At 36.4% G+C, this 18,055-nt stretch overlaps 1 protein-coding gene across 1 annotated transcript; it reads left to right on the forward strand.

Moving 5' to 3' along the window:
• Window positions 1–138: 138 nt before the first annotated feature.
• Window positions 139–16,714, forward strand: LOC121325348 (heterogeneous nuclear ribonucleoprotein H3-like). The gene is made up of 7 exons (XM_041267779.1): window positions 139–309; window positions 1,092–1,201; window positions 1,429–1,584; window positions 2,194–2,337; window positions 11,449–11,541; window positions 13,030–13,142; window positions 14,706–16,714. Exons 2-7 carry the CDS (start codon window positions 1,114–1,116, stop codon window positions 14,877–14,879), a joined length of 768 nt encoding a protein of 255 aa, XP_041123713.1. The 5' UTR covers window positions 139–309; window positions 1,092–1,113; the 3' UTR covers window positions 14,880–16,714.
• Window positions 16,715–18,055: the final 1,341 nt, after the last annotated feature.

Raw genomic sequence — 18,055 nt, forward strand, 5'->3', positions numbered from 1 at the left:
TATTAATAATAATAATAATATAATAATAATAATAATAATAATAATATAATAATAATAATAATAATAATACATGTGTTTTATGTAATAGTACACCAGCGTTTATTCTCTGTTATAAGGAAGCAAACCAAACTATTAGTGGATTGTGGAAAAATACAGGGTGGAAACAAAACAAGACAAAAATTACTGTTGTACCGAAACCCAACCTGACCGTCTGAGCTTCATTAACTGATGACCCGAACCCTCAGTAGCACAGCCTCTCGCGAGAGTAAGTGTTAAATACATCTTCTAACTTGGGTCTTATGCGAGGAGGTGAGGAATTAATCATTTGCTTTTCATTTTAAGATACTGTATTTAAACAGAAGCGTACTGTAAATTGGCCGTAGTGTTCCTGTGCGTTTACCGAAAGCGTTGGTTTCTACTGGAATATTTGGCGCGCACGCATAGTGATGAATTTTATTTAGGCCGAATTGTAGTAGTTACATTGATTACGTTTTGCTATATCTTACACAATGGTGCTGTGTCGTATACATTATCCTTACGATAAAACATGTGTTATCAGAAACAAAAGATCACTTGCATATTTTAGTGTGCTTTGATGAATGACGCAGGAACTACTTGCTATATAGAAGTGTATAAATTATTTCAGGTTTTGGCTAAATTTATATGAATTACTCGTTACATATATAAGCAAATTACAACTTTTTACTAATGTAAAAACTTCTGTGCATCTTGGATAATTATACATTTACTTACACCCACCTACCCCACTGAAATGACTGGATTGTAAAGTGTGATAGCATCCTTTTGACAAATCCAGTTTTCAGCTGGAACACCAGTCAAACCACTTGCACTACAAGAATATTGACTGTCAGTTATACAGTAATAGGTCAGTCTCATAGAAATCAAGATAATATCATACTGTATATTTCTAAACGATAGCCACTGTGTGCAGGGTAGTTTGTAAATAGAGTAACCCACATTTACCCTGGATAACACATACCATATGAGAGCACATGGTGGCCCAAGCATGGATTTGTAATCTGTTACAGAATACTGAATTGCATTTTATAATTGACTTATGCTTTTAACAGTTGCTTTAAAGAAGCAGAAGAAATGCCTTTGCACGATGAAGGGTTTGTGGTGCGCATCCGTGGCTTGCCTTGGTCTTGCACACAGGAAGAAGTTGCAGGATTTTTCTTAAGTATGTACATGTGACTGCTCTGGATAAGACCCATGGGCCCCTTATTGCCCCTTTTTAAAGTACATGCTGTTGAGCTAACAAAGTAGTTCCAGTAAATCTTGCATTATGTTGTGCAATCAAAATATACACACATGGTAAACGTTTATTGGATACATCCCATTACTGTAGTTTTAGTTCATAGTCGGTATTGAAAACACACAGTGTATAATGTCTTTCTCTCTCTGCAGATTGCATTATTGTCGGTGGAGTAAATGGTGTGAGTTTTACTTTTTCTAAAGAAGGACGGTCAAGTGGAGAAGCTTTTATTGAACTGGAGACAGCAGAAGACCTGAAAAATGCACTAGTAAAGGATAGCAAATACGTGGGGCATAGGTATATTGAGGGTAAGCTATTAAAAATAGAGCTGCATTCATAAAACCATAGTGTAAAATCCCAAATTTATAGAAACCGTTGCTTATAAACTTGGACAGTCAAACTTAAAAATGACCTGTATAGAAGGACCACATATCTATAGTAGTATAATATATATGCTGTGTGTTTTATGCCTTTTTTTTAAATTTTTTTAATTTTATTTTTATAGTACAATTTTTTTTTATTTTGGCAAAATAAGTGGCAACAATGAACTGGCTGTCCACACCCTTGATAAGCAAGTTGATAACAATGACCTTTGGGACACAGCTGTAGGTTAATTCTCTCTGTTGTTATCAGTGTTGTTAAGTACAAATTAACCATTGCAATGCCACGTTGTTTTATCTGTGATCATATCAATGAAATATACTACTTTTGTTGACTAGTGTACATTTTGTTTGGCTATGTTTACAGCTCCACCCTTTTGTTATATAATAGTACATGAGATACTGTTATTCTTTGTACAGCATTTACAACAAAAAGCTTGAACAGTTTTTCTAAATGCTTTATTTATTTACATCTATTAATGTGGAATGCAAAAAAAAAAGCCAAAAGTGCATGTTTTTTTTTTTTTTTGTCTTCAGTGTTTAAGTCAAACAGCAGTGAGCTGGACTGGGTGTTGCAGCGATGCGGTTCGAATGATTATGACAGTTGCAGTGGGTGTCTGGTGCGGCTCCGAGGGCTCCCCTTTGGCTGCAGCAAGGAGGAGATTGTTCATTTCTTTACAGGTACCTGCCCTTTCAAAATGTTCTCTAAACAGCAGGACTTTTGAACAGGTTCTGTACTGATGTCAAAGTGCTCACTCATGTAAACAAATTGAAATGTGTATCTGCACCTCTTATCTAGTTGGAGAGTGTCAGACTTGGCTAGTATCAATTCTAATTTACGCATATTAAATGGCCCATTCAAAGGTATTCCGTTAAACAGTTGGAATAGTTGAAGACTATTTTGGTATCATTTGTGTGTTAAGTATTTTCCACATTGGTGAGTTTAATATGTTTAGAAAAAATATGTAGAAATAAACTGATACAACTTAAAGTGTTACTGGACACTGCAGTGTTTCCAAGAAATGCTTTACAAGTAAAAGTTGAAAAAAATGTAATTCCCTAGTTGATTCACCTTAGATATGCAAATACAAATATCAGAAAAATTGGGATAATGTTGAAAAATATATTGCTGCTAAACGGACAACAAGTGATACAGCTAAGCAGTGTGTTTCTGCAAACAAACTTTTTTTTTTTTTTTTTAATTAACATGCACAGTTTTTAACAATTCACTGGGATTACTTGCAGTTTGTTACACCATAGATTTTTGAGGGAGGTAAATGAGAGTGCTGCATCATCATCATTTTTAACTTTATTTTATTATTTATTTTTTTCTTACAACCTCAGATGTGTTTATCTACCACAGATAAATGTCTGCATCAAGGTCTTTCCGTGACAGATCATGACAATCTTATGAAAGTCGTTATTGGGGTGCATTTTAATTGGAAAACTCCAAATTGTGCAGAGATCTACAGTGTGACCAATTTGTTTTAGGAGCACATGCTTTCACAACTTCAAAAATGCATCACAAATTTTAAATTTTGCCAGCTACAAAGATAAACTCATAAGTCTTATTGGATAAGTTTGAACTCATGCAAGTGTTTTTATCACTGTGTGTCCCTGGGATTGTAGCCCAAGGCTTTAAAAACTACATGTCCTACACACCACTGCTGTTACCGGTAAAGGGCTATGCACACTGGATGCGAACGAGCAGATAAAAAATAATTAATCCTATTGATTTAAATGGAGTAATGCACACCACAGCCGTAGTGAGCGGCTCTAGCGAATTTAGAAATAAATTTGTAATTTCTATTCGTGTCGCAAAGGGCCAATCAGAATTAAGGTCAAAGGTAGTGGCTGCCAGACTGTCACTGTCTCGCTCAAGCAGAGATTACCACAGAAATTAAAAAAATGGACATCAATGAGAATGTAATTAAAGTAAAAAAATGTGTTCTTTATGATGCCAGCGTCAGTGGTTAAAGACAGTAAAAAGAAAGACACCATATGGCAAGAAATGAAATTGATGGTATGTCTAGCTCTCTTTTTACCTTAATTGTAGTCAACGTGACAGGGAGCAGCACATACTGGTTTTGTATTTGTGTAAAATTACATTTGTTTTAATATTGACCAATAGTAATAATAATCATTCACACAATAACTGAGAAGATTTTATTAATTGAAAATCAATAAGTATATTAAGCTTATTTCTTAGTTATATTAAGCTAATTTCTTCAGTATTTCCAAACAAATATGTGTAGAGGTATTATTTTTCTAAATATTTTTTTTCTGTTAAACCAGATCACATATAAAGAGTCACAGTTATATTTCCTTTTTTTAGTGTGTTGTGTACCCATACTCTTTCTTTGTTTTATTTATTTCGTCTCCACAAAAGAAGCAAAAGGAGACAGTAGTTACTTTGTGTCGTTCGCTTCACTCCCGGTGTGCATACTTTATTCGTCTCGGCTTCGCTCGCGCACTACGTTCGCGTCCGGTGTGCGTAGCCCTTATGTGTGTGCAAAGATGTGCGCTTTGATCAGTGTTCAGTACTCACGGTTTGCAAGATGGTTCTGAAGGTTTTAAGAACCAAAAAGCAAACAAATATAGCCATTTATTTTTTTGTTTCTCATGACATATCCAGTTAAGTTCGACAAGTCGGTAGATGTAAAAATGGTGATTCGTAGGACATGTCTCCAGGTGACTGTATTCTAAATGCATAATAATAATAAAAGCGCATTTTCATTTAAGCATTTATTCATACTACCAGAATACATTTTTTTGTTTAAATATTGAAACAGGCACGTTATCATGAAAACTAAACACATTTTTCCCGAGGTGCTATACTAACATACCAAGCTACTATAAGAATGAATCTAATCGTTTTTTCCATAGTAATATCTGTCGAACTAATGCAATGTTAAAGTGAGCGTGAATCAGTGGAGATTACTGATGATGTAAAGTGCCTCTTTTCTGCACTTAAGCAGATTTTATTGTATTGGTCCTCAAGAGTGAACTCTGTTTGTAATAGTTACTTTGTTACAGAGTGTCTGGTTTTTGGAGATTTTATGTGCACCAAATATTTGTCGATATAAAACAAAATATTTTGCCTAAGAAAAAAGCTGAAAAAATGTCACCCTACCAACTGAAATCAAAACATAAGAACATAAGAACATAAGAAAGTTTACAAACGAGAGGAGGCCATTCGGCCCATCTTGCTCGTTTGGTTGTTAGTAGCTTATTGATCCCAAAATCTCATCAAGCAGCTTCTTGAAGGATCCCAGGGTGTCAGCTTCAACAACATTACTGGGGAGTTGATTCCAGACCCTCACAATTCTCTGTGTAAAAAAGTGTCTCCTATTTTCTGTTCTGAATGCCCCTTTTTCTAAACTCCAAAAAAAAAATCTCCATTTGTCACCCCTAGTGCATTTCTTATGTTAGGTAAATGTTTGGGTCGACACTGTCAGTTTTAGTACATTTGATTATTTAAACACCACTTAGCCTGTAACAGTTTGATAACAGGTCTACCCCCCTAAAAAAAATAAGTTGACACAATTCAAGATGTCTTTCAATATCATAAGAAAATAACAATATGTATCCGAGCATCTTGTTAGCCTTTTTTATAGCTTCCCCACATTGCCTAGATGAAGACATTTCTGAGTCAACAAAAACTCCTAGGTCTTTTTCATAGATTCCTTCTCCAATTTCAATATCTCCCATATGATATTTATAATGTACATTTTTATTTCCTGCGTGCAGTACCTTACACTTTTCTCTATTAAATGTCATTTGCCATGTGTCTGCCCAGTTCTGAATCTTGTCTAGATCATTTTGAATGACCTTTGCTGCTGCAACAGTGTTTGCCACTCCTCCTACTTTTGTGTCGTCTGCAAATTTAACAAGTTTGCTTACTATACCAGAATCTAAATCATTAATGTAGATTAGGAATAGCAGAGGACCTAATACTGATCCCTGTGGTACACCGCTGGTTACCACACTCCATTCTGAGGTTTTTCCTCTAATCAGTACTTTCTGTTTTCTACATGTTAACCACTCCCTAATCCATGTACATGTGTTTCCTTGAATCCCAACTGCGTTCAGTTTGAGAATTAATCTTTTGTGCGGGACTTTGTCAAAAGCTTTCTGGAAATCTAAATAAACCATGTCATATGCTTTGCAATTATCCATTATCGATGTTGCATCCTCAAAAAAAATCAAGCAAGTTAGTTAGGCACGATCTCCCTTTCCTAAAACCATGTTGACTGTCTCCCAGTACCCTGTTACCATATAGGTAATTTTCCATTTTGGCTCTTATTATAGTTTCCATAAGTTTGCATATAATAGAAGTCAGGCTTACTGGTCTGTAGTTACCTGGTTCAGTTTTGTTTCCCTTTTTGTGGATCGGTATTACGTTTGCAATTTTCCAGTCTGTCGGTACCACCCCTGTGTCAAGAGACTGCTGCATGATCTTGGTTAGCGGTTTGTAAATTACTTCTTTCATTTCTTTGAGTACTACTGGGAGGATCTCATCCGGCCCAGGGGATTTGTTTATTTTAAGAGCTCCTAGTCCCTTTAACACTTCTGCCTCAGTTATGCTAAAGTTATTTAAAACTGGATAGGAACTGGATGACATGTGGGGCATGTTGTCAGTATCTTCCTTTGTAAAAACTTGTGAAAAGTAATCATTTAACATATTTGCTATTTTTTTTCTTCCTCTACGATTTTGCCATTTGTATCTCTTAAACATTTAATCTCCTCTTTGAATGTTCTCTTGCTGTTGTAATATTGGAAAAACATTTTGGAATTGGTTTTAGCTCCCTTAGCAATGTTCATTTCTATTTCTCTCTTGGCCTTTCTAACTTCCTTTTTGACTTGCGTTTGCAGTTCTGTGTACTCTTTCTGTGTACTTTCTTTTTGGTCCTTTTTTAATGCTCTGTAAAGTGCCTTTTTTCGCTGAATATTTTTTTTAATTGATCTATTAAACCATTTTGGCAATTTAGTTTTACATTTAGATTTGTCTACTTTAGGGATATAATTGTTTTGCGCCTCTAGTACTACGTTTTTGAAGAACAACCATCCTTCTTCTGTGGGTGTTTTCTCTATTTTACTCCAATCTACTTCTGTTAGTCTCTGTTTCATACCTTCATAGTTTGCTTTTCTAAAATTGTAAACCTTAGCTTTAGTCTTTACTTTTGAGGATTTAAAAAACACTTCAAATGAGACCATGTTGTGGTCTGAGTTTGCCAGTGGTTCTCTGACCTCTGTTTTAGTTATTCTATCTTCGTTATTTGAAAAGACTAAATCAAGGCATGCCTCCCCTCTAGTGGGTGCCTTCACAAATTGTGTTAGGAAGCAGTCATTTGTCATTTCCACCATTTCTATTTCATCCTTCGCGCTACCCACCGGGTTTTCCCATTTTATTTGGGGGAAGTTGAAATCCCCCATTAGTATGGCTTCTCCTTTGCTACACACATTTCTAATGTCATTGTATAACAGATTATTGTGCTCACCGTCTGAATCTGGCGGTCTATAGCATGCTCCTATTATTATGCCTTTTGAATTTTTGTCTGTTATTCTGACCCATATTGATTCGGTTTTATTTTCTTTGTCCAGGTTTAACACCTGGGCTTCAAGACTGTTTCTTATGTATAGCGCTACCCCTCCTCCTCTTCTGTCCTGCCTGTCTTTCCTATACAGTGTATACCCACAAATATTATATTCGTCCCCATCACTCTCAGATAACCACGTTTCTGTAACACCTATCACATCATAGTTACCTGTTAGTGCAGTAGCTTCAAGTTCTAGAATTTTGTTTCTGATACTTCTAGCATTTAGATAAATACATTTAATGGTTGTCTTACCTGAGTTGTTGTTCTTGTTTTGATGCGGTCTCCCTTCTGTTTTTTTGTTGATTTCTCCCCCCTTCCTTTCTAGTTTAAATGCTTCCGAACCTGCTCGAGGATCTTTTCTCCAAGTAGACTGGTTCCCTTGTTATTTAAGTGCAGTCCATCCCGTCTATACAGATAGTCCTCGTTGTAGAAAGTGGTCCAATGATCAAGATAGGTGAAGCCTTCCCGTGTGCACCACGTCTTCAGCCATTGGTTTTGATTTATTATTTCCAGCTGTCCATATGGTCCTTTGCAAGGTGCGGGTAGTATACCAGAAAATACCACAGTTTTGGTTTTCTCTTTTAATTTCCTTCCTAGCTCTCTGAATTTGTTTTGCAGGGATTTTGGTCTGTCTCTTCCAATGTTGTTTGTACCGATGTGGACGACTACTACCGGGTCGTCTCCTGTTCGTTCTAGGAGCCTGTCCACGTTCTCAGTGATGTGCTTGACCGAGGCTCCTGGAAGGCAGCACACTGTTGTAGTAAGGGGGTCCAAACTGCGAACTGAACTTGCTGTGTTTCTCAATATGGAGTCCCCAACAATCATGACCTCCCTTCTTTTTACTGTCTTGTCACCACTGTCAATAGGGTCCTGGATGTTGTTCCTTTCATTCTCTTGTTGTTGGTTCTGCTCATCACAATTCTGAAGTGACTCAAATCTGTTGGTTGTTTTGATTTCTGGTGGTGTTTGACGAAGTTTCTTTTTTTCCCTGCTTCTGCCTACCTGAACCCAGCTGTTCTGACCTTCTATCTCCCTGGTGGCTTTCAGTCTGTTAGGGGTGATGCAGACTTCCATGAATTGTGGGTGTGCCAGTTCCTCAAGATCCTGTTGCTGTCTCACTTCCTCCAGCTCCATTTCTAGCATGCTTACTAGTTTATGCAAATCCTGGATCGCGCGGCACTTTACGCACACTTGGTTTAGCTCCGCTGGGTTTTCTCGGATTTCCCACATCAAGCAGGTGTCACAGATTACTGGCTTGAAGACCATGTTGATGGTTTTTTTTTTTTTGAAGTTTAGTTTCTTCTGCAGCCGTCAACCTGCTTTCAAACTGCTTCGAAACTGCTCTGTACTTTTCCACGCTGTACTTCTCCCACTCGCTGTCGCTGGGAAGACTGCCTCGTTTAACTGCGTTGTTCTGCTGTGCTGTCGGCTCCTCCCCTCGCCCGTGTCTCAAAACGGCGCTGAATTTGAATCAGCTGCTCCGAGTTTCAGCTTGTTTGTTATCAGAAAAACACACGCGGCTGTGTTTCCCCAATGTCCTCTGTTTTCTGATTAAAGCAATTCAAGATGCAATTTCTCCTTTCTGCTTCGAAACTGCTCTGTACTTTTCCACGCTGTACTTCTCCCACTCGCTGTCGCTTCCACAAACAAGCTGAAAAACGTTCTAGGATGCCACACTACAAAGAACTCTTGTAAGAAATGTCAGCCTAGTGCATTTATATGTTAGGTAAATGTTTATTTTAGTACATTTGATTATTTAAACACCACTTAGCCTGTAACAGTTTGATAACAGGTCTACCCCCCTAAAAAAAATAAGTTGACACAATTTTGCTTTCAATATCATAAGAAAATAAAATACCAGTCGGGTAGAGCTGGTCTGAACAGGCCAAGTGTTTAGTAAGGTCAGGCAGAAAGGCACTCGCACACTAAAGGTACTGGTTTAAACGCATTGTTGCACACACTTATTTTTTAAATTAAACGAGTAAACACTTTAAGAAAATCACTGTCAGTTCTACTGCCACCGTATCTGGGCTTTTTGCTGCCTCTTATTTATCTACCTGTCTGTAGGGGAATTATATAGACAAATAATTGATTTATTGATCAGCCAATCAGCCAAAATGCAAGGACATATGTTAACAGAAGATTAATCGCAACTTATATTACATCTAACTGTTGCAAAGTGCGTGGTTTTTTTTTTCTCTTGTTCTCCACATCTTAGTAGTTTTACATTATCTCAGTTCAAGTGAAATTAATTGGATATTTGGAAATTATTATTATTATAAATTATTATTATTTTGCAAACATCACCCCAGGTAACAAGTTTCATCAAAACAGCTGGACCAGTGAGAGTCCCGAGTGGCTCACCTGGTAAAAGAACAGGCACTGGGTGAGTCATACAGTCGGGATTGCAGGTTTGCATCCTGGCTGTGTGAAGTGGCCGGTCTTTGCTAGGGATGCTGAATGGAGTGTTGTATTGTCTTTGGCTTCTGTGTGTTAGGGAAGCAAAACCGGCAGGACTGTTTGTCTTCATCATGCTACAGTGGACCCTGCTAGCCAGGTGCCCTGTGAGTTCAGACGGACACCTGCAAGGCTGGCCTTTGTCTTCCAGAGGCTGGTAGCTCGTTGACATCTGCTCTCAAGTTCCTGGATGTAAAGAGGAATATGGCTTGGTCATGGGCTCGGAGGATGCCCACTGAACCTTCAGTTCTTCTCAGTTGTAAGGGGGGGGGGGGGGGGGGATATTGGACATTCTAAATTGGTGAGAAAATCTGGGTAAAATAATTGAACACACAAAATAATAATAATAAAAAAAGCTGGAGTGTATTGGGTGTCACAGAATGAGACATTTTATTTTCTAGAACACTTTGGTTATTTATATATATAACACTGCATATAACAATGCTCGAGTGAAATAAAAATATAAAACACAAATCGAGAATGTGTATCTGATTTCCAGATTCACTTTTAAATTAAGCTAGTTTCTTAGATTTTCAGAAACAATTGTGGGCTTATGAATTCATATTTTAAATATGTTTCATATCATTTTAGAATAAACTTATTTGTAAAAAATATTGAGTCACAATGTTTTTTTCCCCCCAAACAATGGTTCTTTTTAAGGAAAAAAAAAAAAAAGTGATCTTAAATCCTCACCTGTCAACTCACACATAGGTACATTGAAATCTTCAAGAGCAGCCAGAATGAAATTCAGGTGTATTCCGAGCTGCCCCGGAGGATGCTGGCACAGAGGCCTGGTCCCTATGACAGGCCACTGGTGGGATGCGGAGGGATTTTCAATCCTGAACCCTGGAGAGGAGGAGGAGGAGGTGTGTTAGATCAGATGCGTGCTGGTGGAGGATACAGTGGTGGTATGTAACAGATTTTTAACGTTTTCTAATGGTTACAACCATCCATTCCCCTTCTGTTAGGCTAAAAAGCTGATAATGTCATTTGCTAAGAAAATTCCATGCACCCGCGACAACTTAACCTGACAGCATCAATTGTATTATATACCTAGAATAGTATACATTACCCACAAATGTAAGAGACAGGCTCTTGTTTTGATTGGGGTCTACCTGGCTATCAGATTTTCAGTTGAAAAAATAAATACTGGATTCTCCTGTGTGAACACCCCAGTGGTGTAGAGATAGAATCCTGCCAAAGGTCAGTGACAGTCAGAGATGTGTCTATGCTGGTACAGTGTGCGTTTGTGTTTCGGTACGGCTGTCAAGAACTTTGAACCAAACAGGGTTGAGAGCTCTGCTTTAGATTCTTGAAGAGAGCGAATTGGACATTTTAAAAAATAAATAAATAAATAAATAAATAAATAAGTTGAATGTGAGCATTGACTTAGGGGATCGAAAATACAAATAATTATGAAAAGAATTATGCAGAATTATTATAGAATGAGAAATGAGACTTTCAGTGTAAAGTTGGAATGGGGAGATTGCTTAATTAGGAGTGTCTTCGCAGCAGAGTCCAGTATGTTTTTTTTTACATTCTCTACAAGGATTGTAAATGAATTCAATATTACCTTAAAGTAAAAGTATTACCAGATCTTGGCCTGTGTATCAAATAAACCTCTTATTTGTCTGTGATAATGTAGCTGTTGACATGATCTCTACACAGAGGATTTGAAAGGTACATATAAAACTTGATTTGAAGGATTATTAGGTAAAACTAAGATACCTTTTAGGTTATGGTGGACTTGACAACTTCAGTGGCTACAGTAATTTCTGCTTTGGCAATGGGATGTTTGATGACAGGATGAGGACTGCAAGAGGCAGAGGTAAGTTTTTTTGTTTTTTTTTCCTCCCTCATAGCTTCATCTATTAACCAATTTGAAGTTGAACAAGTCATGCTTTCTTCTGTGTGCAGTCAGCACTATGTGTAGCTGAAGCATGCTTAAACTGGTGAACATACACAAGGTCTACTTCCTGACAGTGAGCACAGAAGGCTGAACCATGAAAGATTGTACCAAACAAACACCAATAAAAATGTCTCATTATTTTACACCAGCTTTTTGTGTTTATTTCATGGTGTTTGTGAAACGTGTTCCTCATCATCTAAATTGACAAATATTGCCGTTTTCAAATACACATTGCTTCCTGAGGAATAGTAAGCCCTCATCCAGTGGCCATATCCTTTTTTTTTTGTAATTAAATCTTTTTAACAGCTCGTAATCTTACACAGTAACCGTGACCAAATTTGGTCTGAAGCCTTTTTGGTTTCCAGGTGATAAAGAACAAGCACTTCAAGATTATGTGATCCCCTGTTCCTGATGGGGTGTTTTATTATGAGTAGGGGTCTACTTAAATTGCGGTAAATTTTACATATTTTTCACGGGTAGGTTGCGGGTATTTGCTTCCTTACTAAAACAGAGTGCAGTCATTTAAGGCATGCATGCAACATGCCTCTGCAGTTGACTTGCCCATACATTGAGACTGCACGTTCTGCATCCACTGAATTGGTATGACGTGTAAGGCAAAGCTTTGCCAAGTTACACAGATGTGGAAATCAATTAGAAACAGCCCAAAAACATATTTACCCAAGGGCATCTGGCATACTTTAATGAAGGCAATATATGCAGCATGTTCGTTGTCATGTCATTTGTCCCATCCAGTAATTTATTTTATTAGTACAGAGTCAAAACAAAGAAAACGTAGCTATTAGGGTCTAAAATTCTAACTGCGAAAAAGTAAGTAGCATATTGTAGCGAGGTCGCTGTGCTGGACCGTTTTAGTACTAATTTAACTTGCTAACTTATCTAACTTTTTGTTGTACAGTAGTTCATTTAACAAGTCTTTTTTTCCACTAATTATGAGGGATGAGTTCCAGCTGCCTGTGATAAGCTTGTTTGCACATTTAGTGAGCTATGTAATATAGCTAGAGAACTCAAATTCTGATAAAACCTGCTAGGAATTGCAATCAGATTCCATTGATTTTAGGCAGAAGTAAAAATCATGCTGGGCTCCAGAATGGACAGGTTCCGGATTGTAGAGGGTATCGCACCATTCATTTCAATAGGGTTTTGGTCAGGACCCAAAAGTGATGCCAAATTATACATAATGTAGGTATGTAGCGAGACTGGATTAGATGGTTTTTACTGTAATTCAGTAGATAACAGTATCCTGATACAGATTTTCAACTGGACTGTGCTGTGAGCTGGCATGTACTGTAGAACCACACTGCAGCTTTACATTGAATATACTAGTTGTTTCCCATTAGGAATACACAGCCCACCACTCCGTTATGTCTAAATATGAATCTTTGCCAGGTGTTGGTCATGGTTATGGTAGAGGAGGAGATGCCAGTTCTGCTATTCACAGTGGCCACTTTGTGCACATGAGAGGGCTTCCTTTTCGAGCCACAGACAGAGACATTGCTCATGTAAGTAAATTATGCATTAATTTGGTACTGAATCTATAAATACAATAGTAATATGAGCACCAAACCCACACAGAATGTGTTTGAACTGGTTTCTTATAAAATAAACACACCTTTGACCTATTACTGTTACTTTAACTCGCTTTATTTTAAAATGTTCATTCTGCAAATTTTGTAAAACACGCTACATGCTTTCTATCGCTCTATAAAGAATAAAGTTATGTAACCTTACAAACAAATGTCAGTGCACATTGAGATTTAAAAAAAGGGTTTTAGTAATAGTATTGTAAATCAGAACTGGTTTTACATTAGTTTTCTATGAGCCTCCACAGTTGCTAACTGAAAACAGCTTTATTCATGTTCTCTCATCATTCTGATTGTCGCTACAAATAGGTTTTCTGTTCTGGGCAGAGTGCTCTGTCTGGTTAATAGTCTGTTTACTCCACCTGGCTCAGCTTCTTCAAGAATCCTTGTTAACTGTCCTCTGTGGACTCACAGGAGCTGCTTTAACTACCCCTGTTACACAATGTCTGACTTAGAAGCTTATGTACAGTATTGTAGGCTTTTTTGTTTTATCAAAATTATACTATTCATATCATTTTAGGGGAAAATGCTGGACATATAGGAGGGTGGCAAACAGATAGAAGTGGCAGAAGTCCAAGTAAAATGTATATGTTATAAAGATATAACAACAACGCTTGAGTAGGACACAATTATTGTGGTGAATCTGAATCTGTTACCATCCCAGCAAATATATTCCTGGGTGTGCCACAGGATTCATTGAAGAAATAGATCATTCAAAATTTTTTGTTGATCAAAAAGACACCAGTAATATAGGGATTACTGGAGTAATATATTGAGCAATGTGTGTTTGATCTAACTGATGTGCCTGATGGACCAATTGAAATGTGTAACTACACAGTATTGCACATCTGAATAAATTTAATTCTTAAACACTCATTTATTGTCTCCCTTCTAGTAAGTGCAGGAAATCAGAATACGTGGAATGTAGTCAAAAGTATGAAATACGAATTTGCAACCAGTGTTTTTTTGTAAACAAGCAATCTTGTTAGAAGACGCCAATCAAGATGGTGCAAGATACACAGCTGTCGTATACCAGTAGATGTGATTTATTTAAAATCAAGCATCAAAGTATTTTACTCTAACACAACAAAAACTCATAAAACCTCAGGGTGACTAAATTAAAATACCTTCCCAACTTCTCCTTGATGTGCGTATGTCTCGCTTAGATTTGTGGATGCTTGTTTGTTTGCAGGGGTGCTCGCTACTCTTTGCCTGTTATTCTGGACACTTTTTTTAAAACCAGTTCATTCTCTCAATGAGTACCAACACTTGAGTATTTTGAAAATTAATATATAATGGAAAGTTACTTATCAGCTCATTAGCATGACCCAAATGGAACAATTGCTTGAAAATACTATTAATGATATAATTAAGTAGTGTCAAACCTAGAAGTTGCATCACACTGTTTACAGATAAATCTGTTATTTGTGCTTGATGTAGTGAAGTGTCTTGGATCTAGTATAGCTATATATTCTCTTGTAGTTTTTCTCTCCATTAACTCCTGTAAGACTGCATGTTGATGTGGGACCCAATGGCAAGTCCACTGGGGAGGCAGATGTGGAATTTGCAACACATGAAGATGCTGTATCTGCCATGTCTAAAGACAAAAATCACATGCGTATGTATTCTGAAGTAATGAATGATATTTTGTGTTGACAGATCCAATTACATTGGTAAATAGTTTTTTGTTACCTTTTACCTATATACACAAAGTGAATACTTTTATAACCTGTGCAGTGAAGTTCAATTAAAATTCCTCATTAAATCCTGGAATGGAATCCAAATGGATATGTTTTAATGTATGCACACTAAGTCCACACAGCCATTAGAAACACCAGGAAAGTGTCTCGTCTATCCCAAGCTAAGCACAAATAATGTCCTCAATTTTGAACATGGCTGCATCAGACTTGCTGGGGCTATTTTCTACATCTAGCTCTGAGATGGGCTTTCTTAAATTGGCATCATGCTAAATCATCCAACTGTTTCAGAGTGATTTAGAATTTGATTAATTAATTTAATGGCAAAACAATGTATACATGACTGGTCTGCCACTGCATAAATGTGGGCATATTCTGATAAAATATAACAATTTTAAAATTCACTGTTTCATGTTATTTGGTATTGTAACAGCTGTCTTACATTGCTTGATAATTAGTGGTATACATATGTAAACTTCAGTATAAATGCCACATTCTTATCATAGTTGCACATCCTAGTTTTATATAAATTTGACTACTGCATTCTGTTATTAGTAGTGTGTTTAGGGGTATTCATGACAGTCGATTTTAATGTATAATTTTATTTTATTCAGATTTAATGCATCATTTAAAATGTGTTTATTTTCTTTTTGCTTTAGAGCATCGTTACATTGAGCTGTTTCTGAATTCAACGTCTAGTGTTGGTTCTAACATGGGTAACTATAATGTATATTTCTAATGCAAGACTGATTTTAGTAATACATTATAAATCAGCAAAATCTATTAAAGGGCTACACCGTACTGGGGGCAAATTATGGTCTCCCATCTGTTTGTTTTAGGCTTAAAAATCAAAGAAAGGAAAATACTAATTGTAACGGTTCACCCTTGGAACCATTTTGAACATAAATATCAGAGATCTCTTCAAGAATTATAACACCGAAGCACTAACCTTACTAAAATGTATTAGATAGTTTTGAGAGCTGTGAATGGAATACAATCTTGCCCTTTTGGAAGTTCAGTACTCTGTCCCTTCTTTAAAATAACCCAGTATGGTAAGCTATCATACTTGAACGCTGCATTGTACATAATTTTCTTTTGAAAATTGTGTTTTTTTCAATAATATAATATCAGCAGTCTATGCTAAAGAGCACATTACAGTGAAACCTTGGTTAAAAACCCAAGCTGTTTGCAGTTCAGAATGAAGCTGTGCAGAGCAGGATGTGCACATTCAACTCCCATGAAAAAGGTTTTGGTACATGTTCTTCAGAAGCAGATGTGTTCCCAATGTGGTGTATTGAAAAAATAATAATAAATAAATCTAATCATTTCTCACCCATATAAGTACTCCCTGAAACTACCAATTTAATTCCCATGTCTAACTTTGTAGCCAAAACAGAGGATTAAAAAATGTTCTGTGTAGAAATATTGAGTTGGAATACATCAAATGACATATAACACATACTTAGTGGGTTAGAAAGGCAGTAAACATGCAGAATTGCAGTGAAGGGTGACGTGTTTCATGTGGTTTTGTGTGTTGCTTTGCAGGTCGGGCAGAGGTGGCTACTTCAGCAGTTCTGGAGGCATGGGAAAGGGAGGGGGCAGTGGGCTGCGAGGGATGTTTTAAAAAGATCATTTTCAGAGGGCTATTTGAGAGGGTGGAGATTGTTTTTTGTATTTTGAGATGCTTTTCATAAGTTCGTATGAATTGTTCTTGGATTTTTTTTGGTCTTAAACTTCAGAAAGGTTATTTGACTAACTGCATATATAAATCTGTTGCACATTTTTATTCTTATAAAAATGTTATATTCAGAAGTGGGTTTTTTTTTTTTTCTCTTTACTCTCCTTACTAATATGTAAATATTAATATTGTTTGTTTTGCTACAATTGCTGATGTTTAGTTTTCTGTGACTAGAAGCAATGTTTTTAGTTACTTCAATAAGCTTACATTGGAGTTACTAAATACTGAACAAGAAGTCCACCTTTTATAACAGGGCTTCTCAAACTCGGTCCTGGGGACCCCCTGTGGCTGTAATTGAGCGCTCAGAGGGAATAAAAACCAGCAGCCACAGGGGGTCCCCAGGACAGAGTTTGAGAAGCCCTGTTTTATAACCTTTTAAAAGCAGTAGGGTTTTTCATCAGCTGGCCTGTAAACAGTATAGCAGGTAATGGTAAAAGAAACAGACTCTGAATCTATTTTAATTAATAAATTATAATTTAATTATATAAACCAGCACAGCAATTGTGCAGAATAGACCATACATAGCGATTAGTAAGAATCTGTTATAAATTAGTCAGTGCACTGATTCATATTAATGCAGTACTATTTCATAAAAACTGCAAGATACAAAAACAGTTTACACAAATAACAGTATCATGGTTACAAATTATCTGCATAAAGTAGAAACAAGACTTTGTACTATGACAGCAATCATGAAGTCTACATTGTAAAAATATTCAGACATAGTATTTGAGTAATATGGATATTACATCTGTTTTGTCAGCAAATCTGTAAAAAAAAAAAAAAAAAACAAAAAAGTCTGCTTCTGTCATATAAATAAAATGCTTTATCAAATAAACTTCAACAATTATACCAAGTATTTATTTAAGATTATACAACTAAAATGCTGCAGTTATATCTCCTTTATATATTAAACACAAACATACTTCAGTAAGTTTATATAAACTACAACTGCTAACTTCTGTTGATACATACAATATTAGTTTTGTATGTGCTATAAATATTGTTATATTTCTGTAATGGAATAAATTATAAATTCATATTACTGTATATTCAATACAAATTCTTGGTTGAAATATTAGGATGAACCTAAAATACTGCATTGGACCACATTTTCAAATGAAACATTTTCCAGCTTTTTCAAGAATAGAAAAATCCACTTACAGGTATTTCAAATTATCCAAATGTATACGATGACCATTTAAAAAAAAAAAATAAAAAATTAACATTTCAATAAAGATATACTGATTTTTAGGCACATTAGCACAATCAAGTTTAAAACCTAGCCCAACAGGGTTAGTGTGCCCAGAATATATTGTTGAAATTGGCTTAGTGTAACCTGGCTGTTAAAACATACTGCTTCCAGAATGTACTCTTCGCTTCTCAACCAGCAAACT

This window comes from Polyodon spathula, chromosome 13 (genome assembly GCF_017654505.1).
Source record: "Polyodon spathula isolate WHYD16114869_AA chromosome 13, ASM1765450v1, whole genome shotgun sequence".
NCBI classification, from domain to species: Eukaryota; Metazoa; Chordata; class Actinopteri; order Acipenseriformes; family Polyodontidae; genus Polyodon; species Polyodon spathula.